At 44.5% G+C, this 25,271-nt stretch overlaps 3 protein-coding genes and 1 long non-coding RNA gene across 12 annotated transcripts; 2 read left to right on the top strand and 2 right to left on the bottom strand.

Moving 5' to 3' along the window:
* On the bottom strand, window positions 1,839-3,869 carry LOC8071530. Its single transcript, XM_002442561.2, has 5 exons — window positions 3,646-3,869; window positions 3,068-3,543; window positions 2,786-2,943; window positions 2,544-2,577; window positions 1,839-2,438 (listed from the first exon to the last, which is right to left on the bottom strand). The coding sequence occupies exons 2-5, from the start codon at window positions 3,485-3,487 to the stop codon at window positions 2,082-2,084; spliced, it is 969 nt and encodes a 322-aa protein (XP_002442606.1). The 5' UTR covers window positions 3,488-3,543; window positions 3,646-3,869; the 3' UTR covers window positions 1,839-2,081.
* On the bottom strand, window positions 6,957-8,091 carry LOC8065245 (glycine-rich cell wall structural protein). The gene has a single exon (XM_002442560.2). It carries the CDS (start codon window positions 7,865-7,867, stop codon window positions 7,262-7,264), a length of 606 nt encoding a protein of 201 aa, XP_002442605.2. The 5' UTR covers window positions 7,868-8,091; the 3' UTR covers window positions 6,957-7,261.
* LOC110429661 lies at window positions 13,857-19,903 on the top strand. 9 transcript variants are annotated; one of them, XR_002446771.1, is made up of 6 exons: window positions 13,857-14,093; window positions 14,144-14,775; window positions 14,897-15,097; window positions 15,670-15,761; window positions 15,872-16,057; window positions 17,066-19,901. It is a non-coding gene; the product is annotated as an uncharacterized LOC110429661 (long non-coding RNA). The 9 variants fall into 9 exon arrangements; XR_002446772.1 differs by having other exon boundaries at window positions 13,859-14,775; window positions 17,066-18,199; window positions 19,647-19,903; XR_002446774.1 differs by having other exon boundaries at window positions 13,859-14,775; window positions 17,066-18,011; window positions 18,113-19,901.
* LOC110429794 (bZIP transcription factor 44-like) lies at window positions 23,738-25,271 on the top strand. Its single transcript, XM_021446390.1, has one exon. It carries the CDS (start codon window positions 24,400-24,402, stop codon window positions 25,042-25,044), a length of 645 nt encoding a protein of 214 aa, XP_021302065.1. The 5' UTR covers window positions 23,738-24,399; the 3' UTR covers window positions 25,045-25,271.

Below are 25,271 nucleotides of genomic sequence, written 5' to 3'. Positions count from 1 at the left end.
CGCAATAAATTGGACTGGACTGCACATTAGCTAGATACATTTCCATTTTATGTGACCTTGATTGTGAATAACACAACATCATCTTGCAAGAGGAAGGATGTGTTGCTAGATAAGCAATGCAGAATTCTTTTAGGTAAGTTGGGCAGTGGAGAGATTTCTTCAGGGCAGAGGGAAAAATCAAGCAACATCCTTGACTAGACCTAGAGATACAAGATGTGGTTCTCATTATAAGACATTACTTCGTCTTGAATCAATGTGGGATTCAGTAACTGAAGTTCTACAGATTGTGCATGAAGATGAGCGTAATCCAAGTAGGGCAGGAGGTTTAGTGCAAATCATGGAGTCGTTTAGCTTTGTGTTCATCATGAAGATGATGTTGCAAATCCTTCGCATCACAAAATGACTCTTGTCTTGCAAAGGAAGGATCAAAATATTGTTCAAGCCATGTCTTTGGTTATTGATGTGAAAACACATTTGATGAATTTGAGGAATGATGGTTGGGAGCCACTATTACAGGAAGCCACAAAATTCTGCAGTGAAAATGATATTCCAATACCAAATATGAATGAATCAGTGACAGGATTTGGAAGATCAAGAAAAGGGAGCAAGAACAAGATCACTACGGTTAGAATATCCTGCCAAGGGGCTTCAACTCTGTTGGCAAATGATCGTAGTTGCCCGAATCAATCTGTGTCTGGAACATGGGCCGCTTCCTGTACTCGCGCAAAACACCTGGTGCCAAGTGCTCCTTGTGCTGACCATTATTTTCGTGTTGATACCTTTTATGCTGCTATAGATGCTAGTATTACCATAGAGTTTGATCAAAGGTTTAACGAGGTATCTTCAGAGTTGCTTGTTTCCTTTTCTTGTCTTGACGACTTGACCCGAGGGATTCATTCTCTAAATTTGATGTGCACAAGCTAGCTCGACTTACCTCGCCCTACCTTAATTTTTTTTCGTCCTCCGCCACTGCCCACAAAGATGTAGGGCGTGTTTGGTTCGTGGCCACAGGCTGCCACGCCTAAACTGAAGTTCGCCACATCATGTTTGGTAGGTGTTTGGTTCAGAGCAAAAGTAAGGTCGCCACAGCCACGAAACCGCCCTCGCCACAGATTTCACGAAAGTAAAGTGTGGCGGGCTTTGGCGGCCGATTTTGCCGCCACAGACTCCGTGGCGCGCCTTTACCGCGTCGAAAAAGGCATCTCGCCCAGTATTTTACCGCACCCGCCCCGACTCCTCCTCATCCTCATCCTGTCCGCCTCCACCGGCCGTAGGGAAGGGGACGGAGCGCAGGCGCCACCGGAGGGCCGAGCGAGGGCCGCGCGAGGGCGCCGCTCGGAGGCCGCGCGAGGGCGCCGCTCGGAGGCCGCTCGGGGCCGCGCGAGGGCGCCGCTCGGAGGCCGCGCGAGGGCGCCGCTCGGGGCCGCGCGAGGACGCCGCTCGGAGGCCGCTCGGGGCCGCGCGAGGGCGCCGCTCGGGGCCGCGCGAGGACGCCGCTCGGAGGCCGCGCGAGGACGCTGCCTGGAGGCCGCGCGAGGACGCCGCTGTGGGGTCGCCTGAGGGCGCCGCGTGCATCGCCGGACCACCACGCCATCACCGCAGGAGGGCCGCGCGCCTCTGTGTGCCAGGAGAGCACCACCGGTAGGGGTAGGCCATTGACGAGGTAACCAGACATCCCCTGAGTTTCATATTGTGTGCCCAGAAACTTATTTATGTGCTTAGTTTGATTGTCGTGAAGACTGATGGCATGTTGGATGTGTGCTCACTTTGCCTGGGCTGTAATGAGCCATGCTTGGCTAGTTGCTGATTTTGTAATTAGTATTGTAATATAAATCTCCTAGGCTTAAACCTTCTACATATATGTATATATATGTTGTTCTCTGAAAAATGAGTGTGATCCTACTATGACAATGAGGTATTTTTCATTCATTTGTGGTTGCAAACCAAACACATGCCACAATATTTTGCCATGCTTTTGTGGTAACTATCCAAACAGCAGCCACATTTATTTTGCCAAACCTTAGTCACTAACCAAACACCTTGTTTTTGCCACAGTTTATGGCTTGCCACACTTGTGGCTACTACTTAAGGTTAGGCATGGCAATGTGTGGCCATGAACCAAACATGCCCGTAGTTTCCTGGGTAGTTGACTGTCGCGCCTCCGCCCAAAGAGCTAAAAAAGAAGCACCATAGCGTTGTTGGTCCCAGGGGACAGTGGCCATATATTGGCGTTGGGCTCCCTGGTAGCGATCATAGCTCTGTTGGTAAGCGTGGTAGTTCTGCATGTAAGCGTTCCCAACAGTCTGGAAGTTTGTAATGAACTCTTGTGCCGTCGCGCCTCCGCCCAAGGAGCCAGATGCACCATAGCGTTGTTGGTCGTATTGGCGTTGGGCTCCCTGGTAGCCATCGTAGCTCTGAGCTTTGTAGTCGTAGTAGCTCTGTAACACATGCAGATGCAGAGATGAGATGGATCAGTACGTACGGCGTGGATGGCAATGGCAACTAGATGCAGAGATAACGAACGGCACAGCAAGAGTGCATACCGGATAGGCGTAGCTCGGGGAATAGGTGGAGTACCTGAAATTTACATTATTGTCAGCAGAAAACATGTTCGTAGTCACGTTATTAAACATCATTCATATCGTCAAAATACCGAGATACCGAATACTACTGAAATATGACTATTGAACAATACCGAGATACTGAATACTATCGAAATGCGACTAGTAAACAGTGTTCAGTATTCTACAGTGCAGAAAAGCACGTATATATGCATATAGCTTACCTGGCAACATCATGTGTTTTCTTTGGCTCCCTTGTACTTTCATTTTGATAATAACTAGCATCATCATCTGTTTTCTTTGTCTCCCTTGTACTTCCATTTTGATAATAACTAACATCGTCATCAGTTGAATCACTGAAACTCTGCACCAATCTTGCGACCTGAAATTAATAGAGAAATAAATTCAAGTACGATAGTCGATAGATATACTCCAGCTGCAGAACGTACAGTAGTTCTGCATACAGACACACACACACACACACACACACACACGCACGCACGCACCTGTTGTCGCAGATGCAGGTGAGCATCCGGAATGGCAGCAACAATCTCCATAATTTTGGCGAGCACCACTGCGCTGAGGTTGAGCGAGACGTCGAGGCAGACCCGGCGCAGCTTCTCGGCGATGGCGTCGGCCTCCAGGGCACGGAGCACGGCGTTCTTCCTCTGGCAGGCGACCACGAGATCCCAGGCGCGCTCCAGGGCCTGCTTCAGAGCCTTGAGCGCGCCACCCACCAACGCGCCGCCGTCCTCCTCCTCCACGCTCTTCCGTAGGCCCTCTGCGACGGCGCGCACCGTGGCCACGACCTCGCCGATCTTGCGGCAGTCGTCCCGATTGTGCCGAAACGTCTCCACCTCCTTCTTGATCTTGAGCGCCAAGTCTATGATTGCCTGCACGATGCTCACCGGATTGGCCATGCCCATGCGTCGTCTAGAGCTATATTCTATCTATCTCTTGCTGCATGCGTTCTGTCGTCGGTCTGTATATATGCAAGATTGATCATCGATCCAAAGACGTACGTACACGACATCAGACATCAGGCATATAATAACATATAGAATATATCGATCGTCGACCTGACCTGCTGCTTAAATTAATTATTATGAACCAATTAACAACTCCTTCCGATCGTCGAGCTTTGCCGGCGGCGTCGTGCTCTCGCTTGGCAGCGGCAGGCTGCAGCTGCTGTGTGTTGGCTTTCCTCTCTACTAAGATAGTGAGTTGCAGCAGCAGGTTCCAAAGACGCGAGCGAATATCACACGATGCTCTGCGTTGCATCCACGCCGAGTGAAACAGCAAAAGAATCGCGGCCCATCTCCACCGATTCCTCCCATCCCTAATAGTCTCCAACCATCGATATTGGCCAGTTAGTGATGAAAAGGGGATGGATATTTTCCAGCATCCATCCATCCTTAAATACTCAAAACACTATATATACATAGTATATGTATCTGAATCTAATATCATTAAATCTGATCATATCTAAATCCAAATACTTAAAATTGGATTTCTGAATATGTATATGAGATACCAAATGATCCCTAGTGTACCCAGTTCTGAGATCCGGAGAGGGGAAGATGACAGATAAAAACATATTTCGTCTACGGTGAAGCTACAATGGTTGTGTCAGCCAGAGTCGGATCCAACGGAATGCATACCAAAGAGGCCCATAGTGGCCGTTTGGCACACGGCCCAGCTTCACTAGTGAATCAACTTTTATTGACAATTGGTCCACGAGCAGCTTTACTGATGAAGTTGAAGTAGTTTTGATGTCTCGTTTAGCAAAACAGTTTCACATAATAGGAAAAAGCACAAAATAATTGTAATACCATGCCCTTTATTTTCTTCCTTATTTTTTTTTTCTTCACACCTTATATTATTGGGCTTTTGACATAAAATCTTTATATTTTCTAATAGACAAATAAATAATGATGGTTCATATAGATAATAATATCTCCATCTCGAAATAAATTAACTTACAAAGTTGTCGACCTAAGTCAAATTACTTTAATTAAATCTGTAGAAGAGTATTACTATTTATGACATCAAATTAGAATCACTACATAACTCTGATATATGTGTAAACTTTCATAACCCACTTATTGGATGTTATATGTTATATAGATATCGTTAATCTTTACTATCAAGTTGGTCGAAATCAGAATAGTTTAAAAAAAGGTGATGCTACAAGTTAATTTATTTGGGATAGAGGTAGTGTACAATAATACACAATCAAGTTTTAGCTTAACTTAAAGATAAAGAACCGACTCTCAAAATCAAAATCGAGATATATGATTCTATAGGTTTAAAGTTGTCCCCTTAAATCCTAGCCCATTCTGGGATAATATGGATAGATGGATTTGTAACTACACGTCAGTCTTAGTGCCGGTTTCATATCTTAGTTCTCGATACTTCCATGTATTGGAAACAACGCAGACTAGTTTTATCCCATAAAACTCATTTGACCTCACAAAGCTTTGACCATTTCTCTTTCTGGTGCCATGCATCTCAACATATATATTTGTTAGGTTGGTTTCTTTGTTTGATGTTCACAAAACTCTCATCGGACTCAACTGGGCTCAAAGTGAATTACAACAAATCCATGATGGTTCCTATTAACATCAATGATGAAAGATTAGACCTTTTAGCCAGAATTTTTGGATGCTCTAAGGGCTCACTACCCTTCACATATTTAGGTCTCCCCCTCGGGACCACAAAACCAAGAATTCAGGACTTCCTACCGCTAGTAAACAAGTGTGAAAGAAGACTAGGCGGCATTTCAACTCTATTAAATCAGGCTGGCAGACTACAAATGACAAATGGTGTCCTTTCTTCTTTGCCGACTTTCTATATGTGTACTCTTGAACTCCCCAAAGCTGTGATAAAACAGATTGACAAGTTCAGAAAGAATTGCCTATGGAGAGGCTCAAACATAAATGGTAGGGGAGCCCCTAAAGCTGCATGGGAGATAGTCTGTAAAACCAAGGAGAAAGGTGGACTGGGTGTCATCAACCTGCATCTACAAAATCAGGCACTTCTAATGAAAAATTTAGATAATTTTTTTAACAAGAAAGACATACCTTGGGTGCACCTAGTATGGGAAAAACACTACAGCAATGGCAGACTTCCTAGTAATATCAAAAAAGGCTCCTTCTGGTGGAGGGATAATCTTAAACTGCTGCAAAATTTTAAAGAAATGACCACAATTCAAATCAAGGATGGTCAAACATGCCTATTCTGGAAAGACAAATGGCTGCCAAATATCCTGGAACACCAATTTCCACAGCTAAGCTCTTTTGCCAAGAGGAAAACAATATCTGTCAGCAAAGCGTTAACAATGAACTCGGCCAGCTTGCTTCTCAATCTGCCCATCACCCAAGAAGCATACTCCCAGCTAAATGACTTATTGCAGATAATATCAGGCACTACTCTGGTTGACGAAAATGACTCCTGGTTCATCAATGGAAGGTCAAAAGGGTTCAGTTCTGCTGCAGCATACAGAATGTTATTAGGACAGCACAACACTGAGCCCATTTACAGATGGATCTGGAAATCACATTGCCAACCAAAACACAAAGTCTTCTGTTGGCTTCTTGTCAAAGATAGACTAAGCGCGAGGAATATTCTAAGAAGGAAACATATGAACCTAGAATCCTATAATTGTGAAATATGTTCTCAAAGAGTTGAAGAAACAGTTGAGCACCTATTCTGGGACTGTGCCTTTGCTAGGCAATGCTGGGCTTTCATCAATGTTCAAACAATTCAAGGGGGGAGCTCAATACAAAATGTGGCAGCTGCCAGAATTCAACTTCAATCACAATTCTTTATGACTACTACAATAGTATTGTTATGGACTATATGGAAGGTCAGAAACAAGCTAATCTTCAACAATAATCAGATCGGTCTTCAAGAGTGTAAGGCAATGTTCCTCCAAGAGCTAGGGCTGATTTCCCTGAGAATCAAGAAAAGTTTAACAGAATCTTTTCAACAATGGATTCAGAGGCTACAGTAGAGCATTGTAGTTATATGATCTTTTTCCTCTCCTTTTTTGTCTCTTGATTCTCCTTTTTTTCCTGGCTTAACGTTTAACGTTTTTCCTTTAACATGTACAAACTGTCTCCTTTTAGTTCAATAAAACTCACTGTAAGGGCTGAGGCCCTTCCAGTTTCAATCAAAAAAAAAAAAAACTTCTATGTTCACACTTGCTGCCGCTACAACCGGTGCAACAAGCTAATGCAGCAAATAAATAAAGAGATAAAAAGAAGGGATGTGACATGCATGTCATGTGTGAAATGAAAATCCGGTTCCTCGGAAAACATAAAGGCAGCTACTTGTTGGCGCGAATGTCTTCAAGTGAATCAATGCTGTACACACACCGAGCCTGCCTGTTGGATATATAGTATACTGAAGCTTCAATTGGAAATGAATTCCATGTAAAAATCGTTAATTACACAACATCGATCATGCATGCAAGATCGCCTTATTTATCAGGAACGTATATAAGTACAGTATACTGTAGGTACCAACAACATATAAGCAGTAATTAAGTTACAAGTAGTACTAGTAGTTCTTAAACATATCTGAGATTAATCTGAAACAAACACAAGGGGCTCGATGGATCTTTAGTACAAACACACACATAGCACATCCATCTCCCATGAGCAGGTAGCTAGCTTAATTAGCACGTACTCGGATCATCAGCAGGTGGCGGTGCACTTGGCCTTGCAGTCGACGGTGCAGGACCCGCCGCCGCCTCCAGCTCCGTAGCCGTTGCCGGAGCGGCTGTAGGACCAGAAGCACCTCTTGGGGCACGTCACCTTCTTGCCGTAGCAGGGGCCCTTCTCCTGGCACACCACCGTCGGCACCTCCACGCCGCCGTGCGCGTACCCGCCGCCACCGGAGCCGCCGTACCCGGCGCCCCACCCGCCTCCTCCGCCACCGCCGCCGAAGCCGTACCTTGGTCCGCCGTAGAATCCGCCTCCGTTGCCCGCCGGGCCGCCGACGCCCGGGACGGCGCCGTAGCCGTAGTAGTTGGGATCGGGATTGTTGTTTCGGCCTGCGGGCGCCGGTAGCGGGTTGGCGGCGTCGAGGTCGAGGTCGCGCGCGGCGGAGGCCACGGAGGCGGCCGCCGCCGCCGCCAAGAGGATCGCGAGGAGGAGCGGGGTGCGGGAGCGGTGGTGGTGATGCGCGGGCGCCATGGCGCTGGCCATGACGATGATGAAAGGAAAGGAAGTCCGTGGAGTGGACTGAGCGGGAGGCGATGGGTGTGTCGTGCGTGCGTGCGTGTGTGTGTGTATATGCATGCACAGTAGCTTGACAGTTGGCGCGAGTGCGATGGCGTGCGACGCGGTAGAGCTGCTGCAGTGGTGTCAGTCAGTAGCTAGGGTAGCTCTCCGGCCGGCACCGGCAGTGGAGACTGGAGAGATGCATATATGCATGCATGTGCATACTACACCAGGGCATGCAATGCAGCTGATGTTAAAGTCACCAGCTGACCAGCAAGATGAGCATCATCAGACTGCTGAATTGCTGGTTGAACAAGCTATGTTGTCTGTGTGTGTGTGGGATTCAGGGTGGCACAAAAGAAAAGATATGATGATGATGGACGAAGCTAAGGTCCGCCAGCCGCCAGGAGCACGAGCATACTCGTATCGTATGTAGCAAAGCCTGATGTGCCTTTTCACACTAGCGGTAAGCACATTTTCCCCTGCTTTGTATTCATTCTGCCGGCCGGCCAGATGCCCAAATCGACGGGAGGCTTTTACAACTTTTGGCAACGCATGCAATAGGAGATGGATAGGATGTGATCGCATTCATATCCAACCGCCCAACAAGGTGATCACTGGACAGGATCGGAGTCAGAGCAAGCTGCATCAGAGTTCTCACTGAAGCTAGTAGCTACACAAGTGTGCTTCCTTCATTCCTTGTCTGGCTGCAACTGCATGATATTTGCATGTTGGCATGCATCCATTTCGAATGGATTGCATCCACATGAACGAAGTTACGTTGCCGACATCTGCGATGCTCGCTCCACCAGTCCACTGTGGCATTGCTAGTACTAGGATTACAGCTAGACGGCCATCGACCATCGTACTGCCACTGTATTGTATTTGACTCTGGAGTCTGGACGATGAAACAAAATGCAGACATCCACTACACTGCAGCTCTCGTATGGTGGTCAGATAGGCGGATAGATAGGCCAGTGACGGACGGAGTGCCTGCAAATAAACTTGTCGACACTCACATTAGTCTCAACTAGTACGTACAAAAGTCTTGCTTGCTCCAGGTGACCACGACAACGACATGACCCGGCCCGCTGCCGCTAAGACGTCGTCTATCGTTTCCTCCAACATGGCGACGAGGCATGTCGGTGTGAGTGTGACAATTACCTGACCCTAAAAAAAAATTAGGAAGCTGTCGCCGGACTTTCGTGGATCAATGCAGCACGGTGGCGACTGCTTGCTTGTCAACTCCATCGACCACAGCTAGCAGCAGCAACAAGATGCATGGTTTAGGCCATGTTTAGTTCGCACTTAAAAAGTTTTCGTTCCATCATAATAAATGTTTGAACATATATATATATATATGGAGCATTAAATATAGATTTTATAAATAACTAATTATACAGTTTATATGTATTTTGCGAGATAAATCTTTTAAATCTAATTAATCCATATAATTAGACACTAATTAATATATTTACAAATGTGCTACAATATTTAAAACCTTTTTTCTTTTCACGAAGTAAACAAGGTCTTAATTTAATTTGTTGGACAAAGTCACTATTTTTCCTTTCCTTCCATCGCAAAGAAAATTAGAAGAAAAAAAGCTAAGGCAGCGGAGATCGAAACTGAAGAAACTCAAGGTTGACATTATTTCTATATATGATTCTCCGCTGCGATTCCTTGTTTAATTTCAATCCAACGTGTCTTGGAAGGCCACTATAGGCTTTGTTTAGTTCACCCCGAAATCTTAAAAGTTTTCAAGATTCTCTGTCATATCGAATCTTGCGGCATATGTATGAAGCATTAAATATAGACGAAAACAAAAACTAATCACACAGTTTGACTACGAATCTTTTAACCCTAGTTAGTCTATGATTGAATAATATTTATCACAAACAAACGAAAGTGCTACAGTAGCGAAATCTAAAAATTTTCACATCTAACAAGGCCAGTCTGCTTTCAACTAGCGAGGTGAGTAATGACTACACTACTATAAACTGGATTTGTAGAGGCGGCTGGCCCAGCCACTGTTTGTCACTACACATCCATAGATAGAGCCGCTGCTTGTCGCTACACATCAATAAATAGCTCGATCCGTCCAAAAGAAATTGTATTCTTGCTAAAAATAGCAATTTTATTGTTTAAGAATTTGACGGTGGTATACCAATAAAAGATCACATCTTTGAAGGTATGGCATTAAAAGATTACAACATTACATTTTTGTACCACTCAGTCCATTTCAGTTACGAAATTTGAAATTATTTTTTTCTTTTTTCAATATTATATGTGTGTGAGAGAGAGAGGTGCGTGGGCATTGTGTCTGTGTGTATGTGTCTGTGTCTCTATCTCTGTGTTTTTCTTCTTATGTGGTATTAATTGTAATGGCTAAATTAATTAATGTGTAAGTGACAAAGGAAATCATAATTTCCTTACGGTTTTAGGCTTACGACAAAGACATCACCTAGTTTGGTGGTACCAATAGGACCAAAGCTTTACTAACACCTTAAACCGACGCAGGAAAATGTTTCGTGACGATTCAGACACAACCCACACTGAAGGTTCGAACCTTTCTTGATGGTGTAGCAGTTGATAGGGAACCATCCCAAAAACTCTTCCTTGACAGTTATAACCATCATGGAAGATTGACTTTCCATGACAATCAGACCCTCACAATCGATCCTTGATGGTAGCCACCATGAGAAGTATATGTCTAAAGTTTTTTGTACTTTCCTTGTCAGATTTAGGCCTTGTTTAGTTCGTGAAGAGAAAAATTTCGCGACACTGTAGCACTTTCGTTTGTTTGTGGTAATTATTGTCCAACTATGGACTAACTAGGCTTAAAAGATTCGTCTCGTCAATTTCGACCAAACTGTGCAATTAGTTTTTATTTTCGTTTACATTTAATACTCCATGCATGCGTCTAAAGATTCGATGTGAAAGTAAACAAGGCCTTAACCATCATAGAGAAAGTTTGTTGGGGGCAATGAAAACTTAAAGTGTAATAATCCTTATATTACAAATAGGAGCAGATCTAGCCTAGAAATTAAACTACCACTTGCTGAAATGACCCTTTTATATCTTCTTGGGAATAGGTTCCAAGCCTAATAAAAACAGTGACATGAGCCTCCTTGCTTGGCTGCCCTGCTCCTGTTCGGAACTTAAGGGGGTGTATTGACCTATTTCGTTCACTGCTTGCGCCTGGTTTGCCGATTGCAGCTGTATCGATGTCTCCGGCCGATTCTCGCTGCAGTTGAGCTCACTGCCCCGCCATCCGACATTTTTACTTACTTGGGCCGTATCCAATTAAGTTTTTGGGCTCTGATAAACGCAAGGCCCGGGCCCGTTACGGCCTGGATACCGAGGAAATTAAACCTTTAATGCTTGTTCGTATGGTTGAAAATATTATGAGAAAAAAAAATATTGTTAACTGTTAATTAATAAAAATAGTATGATGATTTATAAAAACAAGCGAACATAGTTGCCGCCTAGAAAAGAAAAGGATTCGTTTCTTTTGCTCCCTTTTATAAGCAGCGGCGCGCGGCGTCGTGGCGAATCACTCGCTACTCATCAGTCACTCCACTCACGGCCGGAGCTTCAGGTAGCTAGCTAGTAGCCAGCAAGCTGCTGCAACCAGACCAAGACCATGCCGTCAACCCTGGCCGCCGCCAGCACCACCGCCGCCTCCTCCTCTTCCTCCACCTCCTCGCCGCGGTGCGTCCCCTTCGCCTTCCGCCGCGGCGGCGGGCGTGGGCGTCGTCTACCGGTCTCAGGCACCCGCACGGTGACGACCCACGGCGGCGCCCCAGCAGCAGCTACAGGCGGCTGCGGCTGCGGCAGGCCGCTGTGCCGCCCCGCCGGGGTGCTCGGCGAGGGCATCCAGAGCGCCTTCTTCACTTCCCTGGACGTCTGCTCCTGCGTCAAGGTCGGCACCAAATCCTTCAAGGAATCGGAGTCGGACGACGCCGCGCCCCTGATGTCGCCGCTGCCGTCACCGCCGCCGCCCCACGACGCCGCGCCTAGTGGTGGGAGGAGGGGGGCGTCCGGCGCCGGCAAGCCGCGGCGCCGTGGGCTCGGCTGCTGCACGCCCAGTAGCACTAGTGTCAACTAATCATGCATGCATCCTCGCTCGTGTCAAGCTCAAGCATATTAATTAATTTGTGCGTGATCGATGCGTTGTTATTAAGAACTAGCTGCTGTGTTTTCCATTCATTTCACCATCAGTTCAGTTGTTGACAGTATAATTAGTGACTAGCTAAGTGTGGACCATCAGCTGGCATTCGAACTAGCTATAGCTTGTTCTAACATGCGTGCATGGTTAATATATGGAGGTGCCAAGATGAATCAGATCAATCTGTCGTCGCTTTTTAATTGCTAGCTAGCTCAGTCTCGCTAATTAATAAAGTACACTCTTGCTTGGACGACTTAATTCTTTTGCGAAATGGCAAACCAAAGCATACACACATTTCAATTGCTGCTGGACATACAGGATGCTTGATATATATTGATTGTAAACATAATTCTCACGAAACACTTCTTCTTTATGAATAATATATTATAAACTTTACTAAAACTCCTGCCAGATTTATGTTTAAGCGGTACAAGATCCATCCACCTAAAGTATCCAAATATGTACTTCTAGTAAAGAGATTACTTACAATATTTTTTTTCAAGTGTATATAGTGCTACCTCCACAAGAACAATACAGTTAATCAGCATTAGCCACAGAAACGATCAGGTATAATAACTTTTCCCAAGTGTGTATATATATGCTCACTGACACTAAGGTATATATAGATTATACTCGTATATATACACCAGATATATTGTGGCGATCTCGGCCGGGAAGTAGGAGGAGTTGCCGGCGTACGCGCACGGCCGGGAGCACGGCAGAGCCGCCTCAAGCAGGAAACACCCGAGAGGAAGAGGAGAAGTGGAATTTGGTTTGTTATTGTTGCTGTCCCCCCAACCACCCACACAGCAATGACATATAGTTCACAGGTCTTGGGCTTTAAGCCCGATACAACCAAGCGGCCCACATGCCGACTTACTGGCCCAATAAAAGAGAAAGTAAAGCCTGAAGAAGTATGGCATCGGTGACATATATATCCGGCCGGCGGCCGGCATCGAAAATATTCGCCACGGTGACATTCTCATGTTTTGATACACTTTATTCCATATCTCATCTCCCTTTTAACTTTCTGCATATATATGATGAATGGTTCGATTCGCAGAGCATTATAGCAGACATGATGATGTATGCTATAGCTTTCTTGGTATGGTGCAAGTGCAATTGCTTCGGCACTACGTATTCCTCAATAAGCAAAATGTATTGGTCGCCACTTCCTCAACTGTACATCCAATAATACAATTCTTGCATTTTTTTTTCAGGATGTGGAAGAACGAAGCTTTGGATGATGATACTACGATAATAACAAAGTTTTGTGTCCCCCTGTTGCTTCTAGAAACAATCGATCCTCTGCTGTTATTAATAACAATGCATGGTCTATGCTTGCAGTGTATATATGTACAGAAGCTACCTTTTAAAAAATTCGAAAAAAAAAGAGACAAAAGGAGGGGGCGAGAGAGAGCTAGCTGACGGTCCTTTGCTTCTTCTCTTCCTATCTGCACCATCTATTTTTTTTATTTTTGTTTTGTTTATCATAAGGAAGGGACCAAAAGTAATTAAAGACAAAAGAAAATTATGACACCTAGAAAGGTAAATCTTGATAACAGGCATTAGCGAGTGTGACCTCGTCAAACTGATTGATGATCTTAATTCAGTCTCATAGCAGGGGTTGCTCGCTTCCGACTGTAATGTGTTTCGGGACAGATACAGATATACCAAAAAAAAAAACAGTTAATATGTGATCAGAACAGTAGAAAACTTTAATCTAAATTGTTGTCTCACAAATCATCATTTTCTGCAAGTCTACATTGAATTGATGAAGGGTTTTGTTCTGAGCTCTGCTGGATCGATCGAATATATATATATATATATCTTTTCTATATATCACCCTGGGTACCGAATAATATTTGGTACCCGAGCTCAAATCAGCCTGATGCCTCGCATCCTCCCGACGCTGCCCTGTTCCCGATCCCACAAATTCTCCCGATGTCGCCCCATACCTGACGCCCGACCCTCGCTCGCACCTCCCCACGATCCGAGCTCACTCCAGACGGTTTTGCGGCTTCCCAACATCGCCTCCGTCCTCTCCCCGTCAGTCGTCCAGGCCTCAGGGCGCCCTCACAGGCTCCAGCAGACGGTTTTCGCTGCGTCCTCCTCGCGCGAGTCCGTCGGCGGAAGGTGCCTCCGAGCGTCGCGAGTCCGGGGCGTCCTCCGAGCGTCGGCGGAAGGTGCCTCCGAGCGTCGCGAGTCAGTCGGCGGAAGGTGCCTCCGAGCATCGCTGCGTCATCCTTTCGTCCGTCGGCGGAAGGTCGTCGCGAGTCCGGGGCGTCCTCCTCGCGCGTCCGGGGCGGGACCGTGCCTCCGAGCGTCGCGAGTCCTGGGCGGTCTCCTCGCGCGTCCGGGCGGGACCGGCGGACCGCGCCTCCGAGCGTCGCGAGTCCGCGGCGAGCGGCCGGTCTCCGCGCGCGTCCGGGCGGGTACGCGCCTCCGCGCGTCGCGCGTCCGCGGCGAGCGGCCGGTCTCCGCGTGCGTCCGGGCGGGTACGTGCCTCCGCGCGTCGCGCGTCCGGGCAGGTCCGCTGCTTCGAGCGTCGCGCGTCCGAGCGTAGCTCGTCCGAGCCGTCGGTCTCAGGTCGTCCTCTCCCCGTTCATCGTCCAGGGCGTCTTCACAGGCCGCGCCGTCCTCTCCCCCTCAGATCCCGTCGGTAGCAGGTAGGAGGCCGAGCCACCATGCCCTCTTCGACCTTTGAGCGGGATGAGGAGCGAGCAGATCGACAAGGCGCGCCCTTTCCTCCTCCCTAGCTCGATCCCATCCTACTCTGTCCAGATCCAAGTGATTTTAACATTTATTTATACCCTAGGTACGCCCCCACATCGCTTGCTCAATCAAATGTCTGCGTGCTCATGGCTATTCGTCTTGATGTCATTGCCATCTTTAGAATGTCCTGAACCTGTTTGCGTTTGCATTTGCATTGGATGCAGGTGTGTCGAAAGCAGGGGAATTCATTGCAGATGCCATATCTAGAGTAGGGAACGGGATTTGAAAAACAGAAGATGTTTTGATCTAATTGGGATCCGCTGCCTCTTGGAGTCTGAAGTGGCAGGGCACTGCGTTGGGAGTGCTGGTGTCCAAGGCAGCACTAGCATAAGCAGGAGAATGCATTAATGAAATGAGTAATCCAGGTATAATAGAGAGAAACCCGTCCTACTATTTTGATTTTGTGATGTATTAGTTCATTCTCAAGTGTAATTTTCTAGATTGTAGACCTTGGAACTACTGTTGTGTTCTTGCTTGACGAGGTGCAGCAATTTTGGTTGCACGCTAGGTGCTCGAAATTTTTATCATTCAAATTATTTATTTATGGGATTTATTTTTCGAGTTGCAGGCTTGATTTGTGTTGGTATTTGACTCTTTGTTTGATAGTTTCATCCCATTTTGTTAGATATTCCCTGGGATTGATGATCATAATGTCTAGAACTCTTTTTCAATTACACATTTCATTCTTTTAGCTACATATATATCTTATAATGCTTAGCTCTATTGTAGATTGCAAAATACATCTTGGTCGATTGCATTCGGAACATGACACCCCCCATGTTATTTAAATAAAATAATTTTGATTTCAACTATCTTGAAATCATTCTAAGCTTAGCAATGGGACATAAATAGCCTTTTTGAATAATAACAATAGTTTTTTGCTAGTCTAAACTTGTGTGTTTCAATTAATTTATTTTTTATTTTCTTTCAATTACAGGCTTTGCGCTATCTTAGGCAGGTTGCTCATGAAGATACCCATTCTGTAATAATTGGATGGACACAGTAGCATGCTGCTTTACACGATATTAGGTAAAAGCTGACCAGGTTGAGTTCTTGAATAGCACAGACATATTTCTGACTGTTCTTATTATGAATCTTCTTTACTTACAATTGTACTTCTTGGTTTACTTTTTTCAAAGGTTTAAAGAAGCCCTCAATGGGCTTGCTGAGGCTGGATGGCCTGTGATTGAAAGTGGAGTGGACGATATTTTTATCTCTGTTAACTCATTCCTGAATAAAGTGATCGATTGCATGAAACTTACAATAATGGATCGCTTTTAGTCAGTAGCAGTGTACTCTATGCAAATGCATCGATGCTACAGCAGGTTAGTTTCATCTTATCTCTGCTACCTCTTTTTTGGGAGTCATTTTTTGGTGCACAACTTATGACATTGGTTATTTAGTGAATATATATGATGTGGTGCTTCCTAGAGTTTCCTATTTTATAAAGGATGCAGTGCAAACTGAAGTTCATTAAAATGTTCATCTGGCTTTGGATGCTTCTACCTATAGAATATATATGCATTTTAATTAGGATTATCGCATATAAATGCAAACAATGCCTTCGTTTATTTCCTGAACTTGCTGTTGCTGTAGAAACATTTGTTATCTAGCTCTTTACAGGCTTATGTTATTTCTGTACCTGATTATTTGAGGAATTATTTCTGAAGTTCCTGACAGTAGTAGGCACACCAAACTAGTATGTAGTCACAATCCATCTTGATCTGATGATTTTTCTGCAGCCTATTAGTATGCTAATCTGCAAGATAGTAGGATTCTAGATTTTTTCCTAGCCTTGCTCAGACCTCTTTTCTTTGGCTTTCCTTTTGTGCAACTCTTTGGCCTAAGTCCAAATCACTGAGCCTATCTCACTGCACGGAGCCAACCCACGGGCGTTCCCCCTGCACCGGATCCCCGCGCTCCCACCTCGGAGTTGAGCCCTCCCCCACACGGTTCCCTCGCTCCCATCTCCTCTCTTTTATCGTATCGAGTTTTTTTTGTTCTTTCTAATTTTGAGATCGTGGGGGAGGAGACACAAGGAATCATTGTTTCTTGGTTTCTAGTACATGTTAATAGCATGCCTTTAACTTTGATAGTTAATTTGTCTTTCAATTATGTTTTTTCTATATTATTTTTCCTACCTTGATTTTGTATATGAGAACAGTTAGAGGTTGAGTTGTATATGATTTACATTTCCCCTTGGGATTCACTTTTTTTGTTTTCCCTTATTGTCTATGTTCTGTTCATTTGTTGCTCAATATTGTTGATTATGCTTCCTCTGGTTAGACCTAATATTTTTATCATTGTTATTTATCATCTTTTCGTTCTCTTAGTTTTTTGTGTAGATCCCACTTGGGCACTAGCGCTACCACTTGTGGTGTAATATCTTTCACTTGTTGACCATCAATCCATCTATTAGATATAGATTTCCTTGGCTGATCTTCATAGTGCAGTGCCAATGGAAGCTACAATCTTGCCACCTTGGTAAGTTCAATTCCTCGTGTACTCTATTCCTAGTTAGACCTTATGCTAGTATTGGTCATTGCGGTTAATTCTAAAAATCTTGCACTCATGTGAACAGTTCTACTGCCACCTGTTTACTGAATTGGGCTTAGTCCATTCTATGCCAATATATACTCATGGCCTCCCTCTGTTATGTTTTCTCCATCATGTCTAATTGGATCAGGATCTTTTAGTTGTGCTTATATTCATGGCTCCATGCTATTCTGTTTCAGTTTTCTCTGCTTGCCTAATGTCTATATTTTCTTTTTTTCCACTCCACAATTGTACTTCTCATTTTTCCTTTTGCTATGCAAGATTCGAACATGGTAAACAAAGCATGTATATTGATATGATCTTGTTTTACGAGGAATCCCTGAACTTATTCAGAGGGGCTGATCAGAATTTTTTGACAGATACACTATTGTTTCATTCCCTAACATGGGGACAGTGTCTTTGGTGGATGACAGGCTCGATTCTGCTATGGTTGCAAGACACATACCTAAACATATAGTTGCAAATATTTGTGACCATGTCAGTAATATGTGTGAGGAAATCATAATAAATTGTCACTGATTTTGTACAAAGGTATTTAGTTTAAATACATAATTCTTTAATCCAAAAATTAAATTCTAGACATTAGGAGCTTATCTGTGCAGTCAAGATGTGCTCTGTTGATTTCATTTCTTGTAAGCTATTATATTGTGCTTAACTTTTTAAATTCTAGACATTAGGAGCTTATCTGTGCAGTCAAGATGTGCTCTGTTGATTTCATTTCTTGTAAGCTATTATATTGTCCTTTCAATTAACACTTGAGTCATGCAAGATTTGGTATGTTGACTATGTTGTTGCATTTTCTATTCATCCAACTCATGGCAAAGGAAGCAACATTTTCCGGATACTGTGGAGCTATCTGGATGGGGTGTACGATGTATGCTGCCCAGCTTCTCGTCTCAATGCTCTTGGTTGTGAGTTCGTATCCATCTTAATTAAGCTTAAATGAAATGTGCTCACAAATTTGGTTGGACTATCAAATGTGCAGTTTCGGCTGAAGCTTTTAAACTATTGTTATTCCTCAAAATGGCCACAAATGCATTCACGTTTGCTTTTCTTTTACTACCTTGAAATTCGTTGAACCAAATATACCGTCAAATGAGAGATTCATATTTCTGTTATCAATTTTGTTGGAAACTTCTGGTCTTCTTGTTTGAGAGTGCTGGAAGCTTTTGCTCATTGTAGTTTGTTTTAGCCTTGTGGAATATTGGCTATTACTGTCAATTGGTGGATAAATAATCTATCTTCTATTGACCACCTGTTGTATATGATGTAAAAGTAAACTAGGTAACTAAGTCTGAATCTCCAACTATAGTTGAAATAACACTGCATTGGAATTGACCATTATGTTGATATTTCAAGTTTGTAGGACAAAAAGTATTGTGCCTTTTTATTACATTATCATGTGATCATCTCTAGCCTTCCATTTGAACTCTTGCATGCATCATTGTAAATGTGGTTGCAATACCCTTTGTCAGAGTATCACAACCTAAATATAACCCTGACATTGCTAAATATTTGCAACTTTACCTGTTTTTTATCCCTTAAATGTTTTGATCCCTGGACCCATGTTGACATGTGTATAGTTGCACTAGCCTACTGTCACAGTGCTAATGCTTTAAAATATAGTGGTCAAGAGAATCGTAGATTCTCTGAGGTAATATAAAAAAGGTTAAGATTTAAATTATATGGAGTTTTAGAAGACAGGCATGTTCTAACAGTTTCTTCATATGCTCTCATCCTTTTTTATGTAAATTTCTTTCCCATAGTTATATATGTGGTGCTATCTCTGTTGTGGTGCTATCTTTGTTCCAAATATTTCTTTAAATTATATGGAGTTTTAAAGACAGACATGTTCTAACTCTTACTTATAGCTTGATAAAATAATATAGTTGTGGTGCTATCTTTGTTCCAAATATTTCCAATACCGTAAAAATATTATATTCTGTCTTTGGTTTGGGACAGAGAAAAATTGAGAGCCTTAAGGTTCTAAGCTTACCACTATACATGAATCTTTATTTAACCTGCCTACTGATGTGTGCTCTCACCAGTTACATATTTTTTTCTAATTTTATTAGTTAGCCTTCTTCGACCAGTAGGTGATGTTGGCCTCATCGGTACTCATCAGCAACTAGTGTGCAGCTAGCACGATTTTATGATTTATCTATCTTGATTTATGTATGCACTAGCTGACATTAAAGGAACAAATTTATTATGACTACTACAAACGTGAGCATTTGTATCGCTTTTACCATGTACAACTTTCCGTTACTTGCTCTGCCACTATACTGAATTTTGATCTGTACTACCATTTACTTTTGTAAGTTTGACCTCCTCTAATGCACACATGTTCTGCTATAGTCAACCTGGGGCAAATGCACCATTCGGAGTCGGCACCATTCCTACCAATCGCATCAACCAGTTGTACATGTACTAATAAGAACTGTACGACCACTATGCAACACAGCCTGCTTGGAGTCATGCTTTGCCCCCGTTCTTTTTTATTTTTTCAACCATCTTCCTTTCCTAGTCAATGTATCATGATCTATTAGTACATGTATTATTTCCCAATTTGACGTTATTCGTTTTTAATCACAGATATCACTGGTTCATATTGATTGCTTGTAATATATATAAAAAAACACGGGACGAAAAATAATCTGTGAAAAAACATGTCCAGTAACAATACGGAATCTCCATGCCCGCATATCTGTTCACATGAAAAACAAAAAAAAAAGACCAGTTGCATATCTGTTCACGTGAAAAGTAACAGAGAAAATAGGGGCGGTTTGAAAAAATGAAAAAAAAGAAACAGAATATCAAAACAAAGAGATGGCATGAAAAAATGACGGAAATACTGAAAAAATAGAATGAGGAAAAACCACCGATAGAAAATCTAAAAAAGCGGAATGAAAAAACCAGATATGGTCCACAATGCAAAACCGGGCCACGTGAGAAGAAAGAAAAAAACTGTCTAGGGAAATGTACGGACTGTCAAAACCCGATTGGAGGGATCGGAGGTCGAGAGTGCTGTGGACATAAGGTTGGAAGCGGGAGGGGGTCGGGTACCAAATATTAATAAGTACCCAGGGTATCCATTAGCGCAGTCCTATATATATATATATATATATATATATCCTTTAGCCCATGACTTGCCCATTTCTAGTTAAACAAGGACTAGCAGCCAGCTCCCTCTCCATGTGATCTGATTTCCCACTGTGCACTGTTTCCCGGCCGGAACTTTGATCCTTGTTCCCCCCATCATTTCATTTCATCTCATCTAATCTGGTTAGCCTTCCGTTCAAAAAAAAAATCTGGTTAGCCTAGCTAGCTTTTGTGAACAACCAATGGGAACCCGGCTACATGACCCCGATTTCAACACACCCACACACACGGTCCAATCCAACAAAAGTAAAGCTGACTGCATTGTTCGTTACCCATGCATCTTTCTGCAATTCTCTGCACTTTAGTCCAGACTTATACAGTCTTAAAAAATAATTGGCAAATTACAAGAGACTACCCGCAACCTGTCTAGGAAACAAGGCTGCAGTCAAAATACAGGGTTATTAGTTCATCCATATCCATGTCCTTTAATTTAATCAAGCAGTATAGCTAGTGCTGTATATTATTCATTATGCTGTGAACAAAAAATTGCAATGCAAGGAGAGAAATAAAAGATGATACGATGACAATACTGAATTATTCAGACTGAATACAAGCATATAATAAACTAGATAGTCTAATCTCCAACAGTACACTAATTAGATTAAAGCTGCATGCATGCATATGCATGCAAGCGAGCAGCAAGTGCAGGAGCTGCTGCTGTGTGGACACCTGGCCCAGTCGTCTCGCCTCTGGATCGATCAGTTCATCCTCCCTGTCTAACAGAAACAAGTTAAGGATCTGGGATTTTAGATCTCCTCGATCGCCTAGATTCCAAGCAGCTGAAAAAGGCTGCTTTATCCCCAAAATCCTGAGGCACACCATGTGGCCTCCACCCCCAGACCTCGCAGTCGCTAGATCCCATCCCATCCATCCCTCATCGCCGGCCGTGTATGCAGTGCACCCCATGATCCATAATCCATCAGTCTCCACGCACTCTCCGGTGCATGTTCTGATGCACTGCATCATTCAGAATTTCAGATACAGACACAAGCTCGCAGGCTTTGCAGCTAGCAGGTACTAGCAGAGTAGCAGTAGCTATATACACATGCGTGTGACACCTGTCCGGCAGCGGCAGGTAGGCCAATAACTAACATAACAGATTATTGCATTGCCTACCACTAATCATTTCCCATTTATAATTGAGCAATCCTGATGCCCTTTAGTAGTGTTGTCTGATGAGTGTGTTCAGTGTGGTCGACGACGCCGATGTTCGTATCGTGCTCCCCACTTGCTGAAGCTCAAGAGAGCTAGCTGAAGCCGAAGTAAAGCAGCTGCTTTAGCTTGCATGCCCAGCAGACAGCAGATCTAGCTAGTACGAATTCCTAGTAGTGCATGTGTGGTGAACAGTGATTCGTCAGCCAGTGTTGCTAGCTTTTGGCGGGACTGCATGCATGCGATGCATTTGGTAATTGGTACACGTACAGTAGACTGCACACGGCCGATGGCTCTAGCTGCTTGTTTCCAATTTCCAAATGCAGTGCAGGCAAAGGCCGTTTCCTTCTCCCTGAAGGCTTTGTCTTGCTGCATCATATGCATGCATGAACGCAATGCAACCACAGGTCCACAACCAACCAGCAGCTAGCGTGCTTTGTTCTTCATTGTTATGTTATGTTATATATATATATATATATATATATACTGCTGGCTTCAACATACCATTTTTCTCTGCTGTCTACGAACTAATGGAAATTAAAGCTAGATTACTTACTTGCGATGGTAGCTAAGCAACACACGGCCGGCATATTCCATTTCATTCGACTTTAAACTACATTATGGAGATAGTGACTTGTTGATGACCTATATGCTTATGCTCTTGTTCTAGTGGCTGAGCGTGTTCCTGAGCAGATATTTCTACTGTGCAGCATGACGAGGCAGAATATATACTGCTGCCCCCGCCCACCACCCGCCCTGCGTCTTTGAATAACATGTAACCTACCTACCTATAGCTTTCAGTGGCCTAATAATAAAAATTATGTATGTTAATACCTGATGAAAAGCAGGCTGAAACTAAAGTACCGGTCGACGATACACGCTAGTAGCTAGGCTGCACTTGTTTTGCTTTGGCTGAAATATCTAGAAAGGTAAACAGGTTATTGCTGCAGCTAGATAGGTCGATCCATGTCCTCCTCCATCACTCATCACTGATATAATCACTTGCTGTTGTCTGTCTTTCCAGTGTCCACAAAATGCATGCAAAGAAGCTAGTGGTGGTGGTCGATCGAGCATAACATGCTGGGGTCAATGGCTTTATTACGTAGCTTTTTACTGAGTATATGCAAGGCTATACATGCTGATGCTGTTCCATAAAACTGTGCTTGTCTGCCTACGTACAGAAAAATTAAAGATGATCGATCGTACTAGAGCAAAGAGGATGAAACTAACCGGCGCCACCTTTTAGTTGCATATATGCCCTACTGGATATATATATAACAAAACTTTGTTAGGTGTCTGGATTGTTTCATTTCTACATAGAATTTATTCATAATAAGGTATTTTAAAATTGATCTCGAAGAGTTCATTATGCAAATACTACCTAGAAGAAGGGGGACTGTTCAAGCTAATTTTACATACACAGTTTATGTTTCAGAAACCCTACAATATCTAGCATGTTCTACTTTCTGCTATATATATCTTCTCGAGTCCGACGGGTTTCGTCTTTCCTTTCTCGCAGAAAGAGAGAATCAGATCTCGGATATGGGTTGATGTGATCAAAATTCCGGCGGACCAGGCCAGATTACTAGTAGTTAATAAGAAGAAGGATACACGTATAATGAATCGGCCAGTTACCTATACCTCTCTTTCATCTTCCTTAGTGACTAAGGTTTAGAGAGAGGCTACTACTATCCAGCTAGCTTCTCTCGATCCATCACTTGATTGGCGTGAGGTGTAGCTAGAAGTTCCTGTTAGTTTGCTGCTGTGCCTTGCATTGGGGATACATGCATGCAACCAACCAAATCCACCCATGGCAAGGCAAAATGGCATGCACGTCCCTCTCAATCATCACCACACCTTGCATTGCTCTCCCGGCTCTAGACTACTAGACACAACATGTTTTCCAAAGTTGTGTGCTTTACTTGCTTTGGTTTGTCTACCTACCTACTGCTAACTTTCACCTTTCCTTTCCCAAATGCAAGGTTTATTTTATGTATTTCGTCAGATGTATAACTCCTCATTTACCTAAGCTTTTACTGCTAGATTTTGTTGGATTCAAAGTGAACCTTTTGATTTGGGGATAAACATATGTGGAAAAAGTGATTTATTCGGTATATATGTTCTCTCTTTAGACCTCTAACGAAACAAAAAAAAAACTCCTTTTGAAATATGTTCGACCGTTTGATGACTAACTAGGTGACCGGCTCAAATAGTAAGCACAAGGAAGCACGTGACCGAAAACAAGTTTATTTCATGTCTTGAGATAGAGACTCTCGCTTCCTTTTCGCCTTCAAACATTAACTCTTTATTTGACTACACCAAAAAAAACCCATTTTTATTTTTGACAAAATCTTGACTTTCTTCCCCTTGGTTTAGAGAATTCGTCACTCTTGCAAGCTAAGCTCATAGTTTTGATGATGTGGGTATATATCTGTATGCCGCAAAGTTGTGTGCCACGCGACAACCCACCTGTCGATGCAAGTAAAGCTGTTTTCTCTCAGTCAAAAAATAAATTTTATTTTTTTATAAAATTAATAAAGGAGAAGCCAGAAAAGTGCCACGTCAGCGAGCACTAGGGAGGGAGCGGGGCCCACCACCCAGAGGCAGCACGGGCGACCCCCGGTGGGCTATAAATAGAGGCTTCCGTTCACTTGTTCCCTCCCTTTTCCCTCTCTCACCACTCGAGCCCCTCTGATACGCTGCTAATTACCATTCTGCCCCTGCCCTGCCCAAGTGCCCCCAGCTTCCAGGGAGCACTAGTGGCACTCTAGCACTGTACGTGTCGGTCTCTGCAGCCATGGCCCACCAGCAGCTCCCCATGCTGTCGGAGTGGGACCCAGCCCTGGACCCGGAGGTCGAGGCGTTCCTCTCCGACATCGGCTTCGGCTTCCTCGGACCTGACCCCACACCCACTCCGACGCCGACGCCGCCGCTCCTGGACGTGACGACGACGACGACGACGACGACGCCTACCTCAGCCGCCACAGCAGCCACGCCGCCGGAGGAGGACACGTCGGCGTCGGCGCCATCGCTGTCCGCAGTAGCAGTCGCCGACGACGACGACGGCGACGACTCGCTGGCGGAGCGTCGTCGGCTCCGTCGCCGGCTCTCGAACCGCGAGTCCGCTCGGCGGTCCCGCGCCCGCAAGCAGCGGCACCTGGAGGAGCTCCGGGGCCGCGCCGCCCGCCTGCGGGCGGGGAACCGCGACCTCGCCGCGCGGCTCCGCGGCGTCCAGGCCCGCGCCGCGCTCGTCCGCCTCACCAACGCCCGCCTCCGCGCCGAGGCCACCGGCCTCGCCCGCCGCCTCGCCGCCGCCAGCCGCGCCCTCGCGCTGCGCCAGATCTACGCCGCGTCTGGTGGTAGTGCCGGTGGCGGCCCCGGCGCCGGCAGCGGTACCGGCGGCTTCTTCGAGCTGCAGGCGCTCGCCTCGCTGATCGCGTAGCGCCCTGGGGCATCGAACATCTGATGAATGAAGAGGATCGTCTTTTTGACTGGGTCACATCTCGAACGAACGAACTGAAAGAAATTAAGCGAATGGAAGGGCTTTTATATATTAAACGTACGTAACCATGGCCATGGATGACGATATATATGATTTGAAGAGCCAGCAGGAGGATATATATTCTTGTAGATATATATAGACCACTAGCATAAGCAAGCAATTCTTGA

Source organism: Sorghum bicolor, chromosome 8, assembly GCF_000003195.3.
Source record: "Sorghum bicolor cultivar BTx623 chromosome 8, Sorghum_bicolor_NCBIv3, whole genome shotgun sequence".
Classification (NCBI taxonomy): domain Eukaryota; kingdom Viridiplantae; phylum Streptophyta; class Magnoliopsida; order Poales; family Poaceae; genus Sorghum; species Sorghum bicolor.
The sequence above is the reverse complement of the archived record's forward strand: the minus strand, read 5'-3'. Positions and strand labels throughout refer to the sequence as shown.

Excerpts from the sequence above, each read along its gene's own strand:
- LOC8071530 (XM_002442561.2), bottom strand. The coding sequence starts at position 3,487 with ATGGGCATGGCCAATCCGGTGAGCATCGTGCAGGCAATCATAGACTTG. Across the intron at positions 2,944-3,067 it reads ACCTGCATCTGCGACAACAG|GTCGCAAGATTGGTGCAGAG; the intron begins GTGCGTGCGTGC and ends TATTAATTTCAG. Across the intron at positions 2,439-2,543 it reads CCCCGAGCTACGCCTATCCG|AGCTACTACGACTACAAAGC; the intron begins GTATGCACTCTT and ends CATGTGTTACAG.
- LOC8065245 (XM_002442560.2), bottom strand. The coding sequence starts at position 7,867 with ATGCATATACACACACACACGCACGCACGCACGACACACCCATCGCCT.
- LOC110429794 (XM_021446390.1), top strand. The coding sequence starts at position 24,400 with ATGGCCCACCAGCAGCTCCCCATGCTGTCGGAGTGGGACCCAGCCCTG.